The sequence below is a fragment of the Fistularia commersonii genome, chromosome 26 (genome assembly GCF_037954325.1).
Source record: "Fistularia commersonii isolate RoL2024-O1a breed Wild chromosome 26, RoL_Fcom_v1.0, whole genome shotgun sequence".
NCBI lineage: Eukaryota > Metazoa > Chordata > Actinopteri > Syngnathiformes > Fistulariidae > Fistularia > Fistularia commersonii.
Genome location: NC_141309.1, coordinates 3193795 through 3204984, shown reverse-complemented (window position 1 = coordinate 3204984; position 11190 = coordinate 3193795). Strand labels below are relative to the sequence as shown.

The 11190-nt window shown below is 39.6% G+C and overlaps 1 protein-coding gene across 1 annotated transcript; it reads right to left on the bottom strand.

Moving 5' to 3' along the window:
• Positions 1–11145, bottom strand: ercc8 (excision repair cross-complementation group 8). The gene is made up of 12 exons (XM_086174051.1): positions 10776–11145; positions 9868–9963; positions 9099–9200; positions 8468–8591; positions 7063–7144; positions 6044–6112; positions 5887–5953; positions 5282–5385; positions 4085–4209; positions 3191–3388; positions 1564–1659; positions 1–266 (listed from the first exon to the last, which is right to left on the bottom strand). Exons 1-12 carry the CDS (start codon positions 10850–10852, stop codon positions 201–203), a joined length of 1206 nt encoding a protein of 401 aa, XP_086030177.1. The 5' UTR covers positions 10853–11145; the 3' UTR covers positions 1–200.
• Between the last annotated feature and the right edge of the window lie 45 nt (positions 11146–11190).

Genomic DNA, 11190 nt, shown 5'->3' with positions numbered 1-11190 from the left:
GAGCAATGAAAAGTTTTTATTCTGTAAAAAAAAAATGACAATATGATGATAAAGTACAAATTTCAGTGGTGTTTTTCTTTATTCTTCACAAACATGAGGACCTTCCATGGATTCCCCAAACTCCTCTTTTCATTTTATGGCATTTAAGAACAATTTGTTTTGACTTGAGTGTTTTAATACGAATGTGTGCCTATATGTAACTAGTCTTCGTCGCTGCTCCAGGCATCTTGAAATGCAGGATTGCTTGAAGACTGGCCAGTAATGTCCTGTAAAAAAGAAACAAAAGCTCAACATTACCAATGATGAAACATCACCAATGAATTACCCTTCTTTCATTTAAAAAATGTCTATTAGACATGTTTTAGTCTGCAAATACTGCTGTCAAATACTATCAGTTATATAGACTTTACCTGAAAGTATATTTTCCCCTCTGGTGAATGTAAAACAAACACTTTCTTCCCTACAGCCATATTCCACATTATTCATGTTCTGCATTTATTTACACATTCAAAAGGTTGTAAACCCATCATCTGAAGCTTGCGTTTATGATTTGTTGACCAGCCAGCTTGGACTATACGCTTTGACTTTTTGGCTTTCAGTTAATTTTGACATCTGTGAGATGAAACTAGTAATCAACCGGTGGAAACTCAAGCGGTGGCAGTAGCAGGTTGTTCAAATTAAAATCTATTGTGAAATGTGGGCAAAATATTATCCCACAGCTGAATTAGCCTGTATTTATATTAAAGCGCTAACATGATAAACTCCAGCGATTAGATGAAAGCATTTGCGCTCTATATATTCATATTGTTGGTGGAAAAAGACCACTAAACCTGATTAAAGGTGTGATTACAGAAGTCCTGTGTGTTTGCGTCATGTAACCTCATGTTTTTATACTTCTTTTACTTTTGCTTTTCCTTTCAGGGGTCACCGCCGCAGCCAACCTCTTTCATCTAACCCTATTGTCTGTATCATATTTTTAACACCATGTGCAATATTGTCCCGTGCAATATTACTCCTCACTTTTCATTACTTTTAGAATTATTCTTACTATGATTACAATTACATTTAATATAATTTGCTATCTTTACATTCATGTAATACAATCTTTGCCAATGTTACTCCCCATGTAAACTATCATTAATTTGCGTTACTTTGTGCTTTACGTCACTTCTACTGGTAATCTAAGTACTGTTCATACGCATACTAGTCATTAGACACTTATTTTTTAAACTTCACTAATTTGATGGTTTATTGTTGTTATCTGCATAATGTTACTGTCATTTTGGAGCCATCTGACACAAAAATGAATAATGTAATAGTTTTATCTTATCTATTAACTTTCCTATAAAACTGTTCTGAATAACTAAAGTGACATCATTCAAATTCCTCACAGTCAAGCATTGGAATGTCAGCGTCAAAATTCCTTACATGATAATGCCCCTTACTCATTAGGAGCATAACTGCAAATCGACGTAGTCATGAAATACCGGTATAGTATCGAACCAACTGTTGTGAAGGCTTCCCGTTGTAATCCTGCGATATTTTATTTCTGCCACTTTGTACCTTATTTGCATGATTAGACTTGTCTTCCACGTCTGAGGCACGAAGGACAGGAACCCACGCCAGGATGTTACTGTCTTTCCCTCCACTGTAAAGTTCCTACACAAAGAATAACAATGACAGCTCTGAAGGGGGCGTGACGTCATAGAATGAATTAAAGACAGGTTTCAGTTAGAATTTACAATCATACCTGAATGAAATTCAGAGTTATTCTATTTGTATTGTTGTTCAGTTTTGGCTGTCTACTTTTTACCCTAACCGTTCCATTCTGTTGTCCATTCTTATCCCTAATGATGATATTGTTTCTATTCTCTCTGCTGTCTATTTATTTGTGGATATCTTTGCTATCGTCTGTCTCCTAACTGTCTCTCTATATTTATATTCATATTTATTTTTGACATTACAACTGCTGTGAAAAGAATTTCCCCCTTTGGGGAGCAATAAAGTTTGGCTTATCTTATGATCTGAAATTCACACATTACATTTTAGACTGCCTGTTTATGTACTGTAAACCTTAGGTAGGATAATCCTTCATGGCAGATAATGCTAAAAAAAGAAAAAAAAACACACACAGACACACATGCACTGCTGGATATAAAACATTGACAGAGGTTTGCAAAAAATCTGCACACCAAATGTGCTTACCAGAAATATACACATATCTCTGGTAAGCATCTTAAGAAGAGCCTATGTTTGAAATGTCCTGCGAGAATATGTTTTCTGTACTATATGCAAAATAATTTTTTTTCAAACCTCAATTCAGATAAGGCTAAAACCACAAGATGAGAGAAATATCAGATGGAAGACGAAGCAGTTAAACCTTCATATGATTCATATGGATCGGGGGTTCGACACCTGTTCTTGTAGAAAAATAGCTGGTATAGCAAATAACAAAAGACAGGCCAGTTCATGGACTCTCCCTCAAATGATACTGGGCTGATAAGATTCAGCAAGATGGTGAACACCTGAAAAGGACCCTTTGCAGACGGTGATGGTGTTTTAACAATTTAAGTGTTTCTCAGGAGGATAAAATAAAGGGCTTCCTGATCCTGAACAAAATGGAAAACTCAAGTGAGCGATCTGCCGCATGTTCTGAAACGCCAACCGTTCTATATGTGCATTACCTGGTAAAACAGCAACCCATCTCAAGCCAGTTTTGGAGTAAAACAAAGACACACGTGCTGATTGGCGATCTTACAAAGCATCAACTGGCAGAGTGTCTCAGCTGTACCAAATCTCACTCCAACATTTGTCCATGGTGTGTTATGAGGATAATTGATTAATATGCTTTTTTTAACCCATGCAGAGAAATTCAAATCTTTCCAGTACAACATATTTTATTGGAGCCGTGCTTTCAAGGGGTAAATTGACACGCAAAAACGAAACACGCTTAACTTGTCATTTTTCCTAACGTTGTTCCAATGTGTTCGCTCATTAGTGTCAGGGCAAGATTACCGTTCATGCTCTTGTTGTTCATTCTAAGAACTCCACCTGGTCAGTGTTAGACAAGAAACAACCAAACAGTCATTTGAACCGTTTCATACGGCGATGCCTAGATGAGACAGTGTCGACCCGTGTAATAATCCTGCCAGATCGAGTGCTCACCCGCCAGGTCCTCGCTGGCTCTCACCTGGTAGTTTGGGTGGAATTCGCAGCAGTCAACATTGTTATAGTGACCCCGGAGCATGGTGACAAGCTCTCCAGTGTGGAGAGTATAAACTGCAACTGAGCTGCCACTGGGCACGAACACAAATTCTGGGCTGCAGCCACGCGACACTGTCAGCTGCAGTTTCTTACGGCTCTCGTTGCAGACTTTGCCATAATTTACCTGTGGTGTAGAAAGACAAACATGTTAAGACAAGACATGAACTAATTATGAAAGAAGAAACAAACTAAGATAATTTCCTTTTCTAACTGAGGTTTTGTTTCAAATCTAGTGAAAACAGCAGTAGTCACAGCCCAGTCTTTCCAAGCAAAGAATCTTTCTGAATTAAAAATCTATCTAACAAAGCATAATGCACATTACATCAGTTTATCAGCCACATTTCCTAATATTGTGAGCAGATGTGAAGAGATGGAGCCTCTGTGGCGTGAAGCAGTGTTTACACAAGCTTTAGATATTTCACAGTTCCTATCCATCAAGGTCAGACATTGTAAGGTATGTTATTTATCAGAGTCAAAAATCCTTGATAGGTAAAGATAGGACGCTCTGTCACCTCTACTGAGGTGAGCAAGACTTCACAAATTGCTTTGGCCAGTTTCTGGCTGATGATAAAAATGTGAATTACAAACACCGAGGTAGACAGACAGACAGATATACGGATCAATAAAATCGATCAATAGATAGATAGGTAAGGCAAAGGTCAGTTCAAATAGCTTCCTGTGTTGCTGCAAGTGATGAAAACCTCAGAATGTTCTCAAAATTGTGGCATGTTCTTAAGAGTTTCTCCTTTAAAACACACAAGGCACACGCACGCGCACACACACACACACACACACACACACACAAAGAGAGCAGCCCTACCAAAGTGTTCTCCCCTGTTGCACTGTTCCACAGCCGCATGCGGTCATCGGTTCCTGAGGTGAGGAGGTAGAGCCCATCGCTGCTGAAGCACAAGCCGTTCACTCTGCCGTTGTGGGCCGTGTTTACTGGAACACATCGGACACGTTCCGTTTCCTTCGAGGGGAATTCTTTCTACGGTCGTGCATCTCACTGATACCCATCGCTGTCCTCCTCAGGACACTTGCTTTGATCGAGGGTCATATTTTCACAGTGATTTCTGTAACAATTAGCCGCTTCACTTGGATAGAATGATGCAACATGGATACAGTATGTACAAAATGTTGACCTTTCCTCCAGTGAGACGAAGTGTATTACGGGTTAACCTGACTAACCTGAACCTTTTTTAAACATGACTCACACGGCTCTTCCATGATTACGCCTCACTATGGTGTCTACGAAACACCTCCATCTAAACTGTGGAGTGGCCCAGTGGAAACCTTGAACAGTCAGTGGCAGAGCAATTTTTTCAATCGATTTGCTAAAACGCAAAGCAACCGTCGATGAAACCAAAACTCCATCATCTATAAAACTGGTTCCACGGACGCAGCTTTTTGCCATTTTCAACAGGATACAGAGGTCCGTTCATTTGGAACAGCTTTTCGCCTTCACATACCGTAGCAGTCACTCCTTATTTGGGACTCTCTTGAAAGAGTAGAGTACTGCACAGAGAAAATATGACACTGTGAAAACAGTGCGAATACGAGGTCTTCCTCTCGGGGCAGGATGACTTTTGTCAAGGTGATGTTTAAGTGACACCCAATCTCTTACAGGTTTGGTGATTTCCTGTTTATTTTAGAATTTGGTGGTTTCCTGTTTATTTTAGGGTTATGATCAATAAAACAGCTCTTCCCAACTTCCTTTTTTTTCCTTTGTCTGATTTAAAAAATTAAAAAAATCTGTGTGTAAAAGGTTATGTTTATCATTATATGATAGCAAGTATACATGCTAAATATCAATAGGTGTAGTTCTTCTCTTCTTCCTCCAAGACCCTGGTGGTTGCCACTTTCGTTAATGCTTCTTTGTTCTTTTTAAAATACTTCCTCCAGTTTATCTTATGTAATTATTTAGAAGAAGGGCGAGATCCCTGGAAACACAGGATTTGCGAGAAACAAACAAACAAACAAACGAAAAGGCTAAGGTAAATTAAGAGGACAGTACCTGCCTCAGAGGAGGCTTTCGACTTTTCTCCGTTGTGCTGGTCCAGAGAAAACAGACTACCAGAGGCCCGACGCACATCCCATACTTTCACTTTGCTGTCTGCACTTAAAAGAAAGCATAATGATTTTTTTTTTATCTCCATGTTTCAAAGGAACAGATCACCCTGCGTTAACGGCCGTCCTACAAGGTACAATGTGGGGATTCATGAGTTCAGTCATGCAAAGGGTGTATCATTTAACCCAGCGTGTGCTGCGGAAACTTTAAAAGCCAAGTCATGTAGTGGGATTTAACACGTTTTGGCGTGCCAGTTGTTTTCAAAATCACTTACAGTCAAAAGGGACAGAGCCATTGTGGTCCCGGTGGATTAATTAGCAGGTCTAATGTAGCATAAAACAGGCACGGATTGCATATGCCATATGCTATATGCTATACTTGAGGCGGAAAGAGACTACCCCAGCACTTTTCTATCACAGATTTGCTGCAATTATTATTGGCATTGGGTTTGTAGGATAAAACCTGCTGGGAAACATTTGGGATTACAAAACTAGATGGTGGTATTAGATACTGAAGACACATTCACAGAGATTGACCTTCAGAGTGCCTACCTAGCTGTGGCCAAGATATGTTCATACCGAGGTGACCATCGCACAGAAAGGACCTCCCCTCTGTGACCTGCAGCAAGGACAAAGTCTTTATCACCAATGTGGCGGGGATTCAGTGAGAAAAAAGAAAGTGCTGGAGCTCATGGTTATGTGCTCAGACCCTGTAGAACATGAATCCGTGAGCCGGACTTCAGGTCGCACAGCTGGATTTTAGGGTCTTTTGTTCCAACTGAAAACACAGAAAAACACCATGAGTATGAAGAGCGACGGGGCAGCATTCTGTTCCCGATCGGAACACAAGTTCAACAAAGTTAAGAGGCAAAAGCGCAACAGAAGGACTGAAAATCATGGCATGCGTGTGTGAGAATGACTACCAACAACTTAAAGGAAGAAATGCTTCAAACTTTAAAAACTGGAGTCTCAGGTTCTTACAGATGAGGTGTGGCTGGCATATTAGGTCACTGATACTAACTTAAATGTGATAACGCAAACCCGCAGATTGACATAGCTGAAAATGCCACTCTACATGATAAAGAAGGTAATTATATCAGTAAAAAGAGAGTTGAAAAAGCAGAAAAAGAAAATCAAGAATCTGCAAGCCAGTTTGGCTTTTCAGGAACAGGTTATTTTAACAGAGTCTTTCTCGACACCCCAGCACGATTGAAACCTGTTTGACGGGCATCTGAGTGATCTCTGAGAGGAGAAGACATAATGAAAAAAGCTGAAAAAAATAAAAAAAAAAAGATAGACAAGAGGCTCAGAAACAGGTGTGTCAACACGACTGTCAGTGGTGAAGGCAAAACTGAGGTGCACCTTTATGAGAACATCAGCTGGTATGAGCAACTCGTCCGTCCTGCTTGGCAATGTGGCGTAGTGAAACGTGAATTCCTACAGTATATTTCCACATAATGTAGTCTGTAAACGTGGACCATGCTTCTGGCCAGCTTCTGTAGGTACGGTAAATGTCTTTATCTACCGGGGCTAAAACCAGGCTGCCTTGTATTTGAGGCATACTGGCCTCGATGTCTCAAGACTAGTGACACACAGGACACGTAAAAAGTTTTATGGCGCATTCCTTCCGCTTCCAGCACACACGAATGCCACGAGGTCTGTGGCAATTTTCTTTTTTTTTTTTTTTCTTCAGTCACCATCAAAACTTGTGACGGTAGATGTACACACCTGCAATCAGACTGTGCTTCTTGGCGATGGGGGACAGATGGTGACAGTAGACATTTTCGACAAACTGAAATACTTCAGCTGGCTGTGGGTTATGAAAGAAAGAAAGGCAACAAACAAACAGAAAAGACTGTTTGATCAGCTATGGTTTGCTGTTTTTTTTCTTTGCAATGTACTTTGAATTGAGTATTGTTAATTATATGAGCGCCTCAGTGGACACATGTACAAACACAAGTATCCAGCAGATATTACTAAATATATGCGTCAGTATACACAAATCTACACACACAAGCATGCATAAGATTCATAAAATGTTGCACTATAAGTATGCAGATGTTTTCTAAATACTGAGAATAATTAGGGAACGTAACCAAACAAACATACACGAACACTTGTATTTGCTGTTTGCTTTAACAAACAGCATGTGTATTTTGCATGTCCTTCAGTAACGGTTCCTCCTTACTCTTTCCTGTAATAGTTCCTTTTTGATCAGGTTTTTGGACACGATTGTCAGTGGCATTAAATTTAACTGAAACAGCAAGCCTGAATTTTAACTTTGGAATCAACACAGCACAAGACCAAAGAAAATGAATGAGGTAAGACAAAGGCAACTACAGCGGAAAGCTCAAAAAGCTAATTCTTCAGCAAATAGAAAAAGCCTCTCTGTTTCCCATCCGTCGCTTTGTGCCAGTACCGAAACGGACTAAGCAAGTGGCAAACGTTCACAGAGGATCCTCTGTTTGCAGAGAATTCATGTTTATTCTCCCAATTCTCACTTGTGAGAAACAGAGAAACACAGAGGCGGGCGATTAAAAAATATTACTGGCTTCTTCTTCTCTGCCCCTTCCCTGACCTGCTGAGGTAAACATGATGCCGCTGTAATTCTAGCACAGCACAGGGTTTGCTGTGTGGGACAATGGGGTGTGCAAGGTGGGAGAAACGAGCTCCTCGGGGACCTCGAGTGTGGAATCGATATCAATTGTCAATTTATATCATTAAATTCTATATTACGTTACTATTGTGATGATCGGCATTTGCATTTGGTAATACAGTCCCCACAGAACATTAGCTGTTAACCAAAAGACCACATACAACCATGTACAACATTACATTACAGTCATTTGGCAGACGCCAAAACAACTTACAAGAAGTGCAATTCAGTCACCGAAGATAATAGCCATCTCAGAACCATATACATACTTACATATATTCATTTCATCCTATTTTTTTTTTTTTTTTTGGCAGGGGGTTTGGGGCTACGTGCGATTAGTAGGGTAGTACTTGGTGAAGAGGTACGGTTTCAGCCCATGGCGCAAGATGGTCAGCGACACTGCCTTTCTGTCCTTTTTCGGGACATGTTTAACATTTAGTAGAATAGTCAGTTAGTTACATTTACGTAGTCACATACTTTCAGGCGTTCGGTATCCCAGACCTTCAGGGTCTTGTCAAAGGAACTGGAGACAAACATGCCAGTGTCATAAGGATACCACTGGACTGTCTCCACGCTGAATTTGTGGACATACCGGCTTGACCTAAGTCATTTGAGGAATAAAAAAAAAAAAAGTAGTGAGGCTTTTTAAGAATACTGAAAATGTACTCATATAGACTTTTTTAAGCTTGTTTCTTTTACATTCAAAATACGACAATGCATCGGACTATCACATAATCACACATATAACCATGTGCCATTTGTCTCCTTCAAGGAATTATTTGTTATATTTTTCTTTATTTGTATTGCATGGATCACAATGATCTAGAAGAAGAAATGAAGGAAAAATATGAATACCATGAAAGACCACCAAATAAAGTCTTTTAAGACAGTGCTATGAAGTAGTATACGCACATGTTTTATTTTGTTTAAATGCAAAAGTTCTACTTACGAGATGAGATCTACTTTAAAGACCCCATGCTTGGGAAATTGTTTAGAGGAGACGTGGGGCTTCTTCATTTGTTAAAAAAAAAATGAACGCTAGATTCTCAGCATCTAAAGATAATGCTGCCATCTTGTGGACAAGAAGAGTAAATTGCATGATATTCACCTGCCAACAGTGCAGACTGCTTTGCAGGTGTACTGCGATTTGCCACTGTAGTTCTCCAGGTCATAGATGGCAATCACTCCATCAGCACCTCCAGACAACATGCTGAACAAAATATAGGAGCTTGGTTTTGGCTTTTTTTTTTCTTGCAATCTCCAGCTAGTTCGCCATAGAAAGTATTCACGTGAAATCTGGTTGTAAACCCTGTTAACTAAAATTCCCCTGAAAAAAAGTGCAGTTCCAATCCTTTATAAGCAAAATTCAGCTGCCAGTCATCTATGGAGTTTGCAATCAGTAGAATTAGTTCTAATAGAAATGTCAGCTGAAAAAATAGCATGTATTGAATGCAATTGACAAATAATATTAAAATGTTTACTGAAGTTACAGCACTTGTAGGATTTAATGAGATATTTCCATGTTCAATCAACATTTGTAAGAAAACTGGCAGGAACCTCACCAATAAATGTACATGATCTTCCAATCTAAGGTCATGTGCATTTCACTAGTTAGCCAAGGCTTAGATAAAACACCAAATTAGGGTTAAAATCCCCTTTAGCTGCGAAAAGAGCAATGTACAGTTGAGGCATGGTATTGACTAGATCTGCCAGTTTATGCCATTGTATTTGTCTTCAGCACATTAGCGGCAGGTCCATCAAATCCTGATAATTAAAATGCTAGCCCATTTATTACGTGACTTGTTAATTTGGCTCATATTTTCAGAGGAATATATGGCAAGTAAAATTAATACTATGACAGAAATGAGCAGACTCACTATTTTCCCTCAATTACTTCGATGTCAAGGGTGTTGATGCCATTGCTGTGAATTCTCTCCAGGTCTCTATCTGGATTCAATTGTAGATTTAGGACCCTTGGAAAATACATAAAGAGAAATATAATTGCATTGCAGGGTGTCCTGTGAATTGTTGTGAGATGAACAAAAAAAAAAAAAAAACAGTAAATGCACACCTACAATTCAATAGCAGCACATAAGACAACACAATCCCACTAAACTATCAAACTTTATAAATTCATTGGGGTTTAATGTTACATATTTGACCACATGAAAAGTAATAAATTCATAAGCATAGTGTTTTCAGATATTGTTCTCGGTTTCGCATTGTAATTTTGCATCAATAACATAAAGTGGATTTTTTTTTGTGTGCCTACGCATTTTAAAAATCAAGCATACAGTGGATAGGAGACATTGAGCTGGAGGTAGCAGAGATGAAGATGTTGGGGTTGTCTTTGGGAGTGAGGACGATGGATGGGATCAGGAACGAGTTCATCAGAGGGACAGCACATTTTAGATGTTCTTATGGTAAAACCAGACCCAATTTGGCCGTGGACATAGAAGAGAAAACTAAGTTCTGGGCAGAAGGACGCTTAGGTTGGAACTGCCAGTCAGGAAAACAAGAGGAAGACCTGAGAGGAGATTTCTAGCTGTAGAGAATGAGGGTATTTAGTCAGTTGGTGTGAGTGAAAGGGATGCAGAGTGGGTTAGATGGAGGAAGATGGTTTGCTGTGGTGACTCTTGAAGGAAGCAGCCGAGAAGAAGAAGAGGAAGAAGCAGAAGCAGAAGAAGAAGAAGAAGAAGAAGAAGAAGAAGAAGAAGAAGAAGAAGAAGAAGAAGAAGAGTATTTCCTCTAGAAATGTTACTAAGGTCCGTGTGTCGGCGCTCACCTCCTGGTAGATTCCACGCGTCTCAGCCGTAGAGGGTCATCCAGACCGGCCTGTCTTGCGGTCAAAAAGCCCAACATTGTTTCGTATCGGGGGCAGATATAAAAGTAGATATTATTTGGATTTATGACTCCTTCTTTTGTACAGTTAACGTTAGCTCAAGGCACGCATAGCATGTTCTACTGTTGTGATGTGAGAGGTTGGTTAACAATATATACTGCCGCATATTTATGCACGATATTGCACTCAAAACTGAGTTACACCAAATGCGATATTTAAATTGCGTCTCGGGATCAATATCCTGAAATTACTTCTTATTTTGATTTAATTCTATTGATATCACCGAGGATAATACGCGACAAGCCGCCATGATGTGACGTTTCACTTGTTCAAGAACGCGTGACGCGATTGGCTGCTT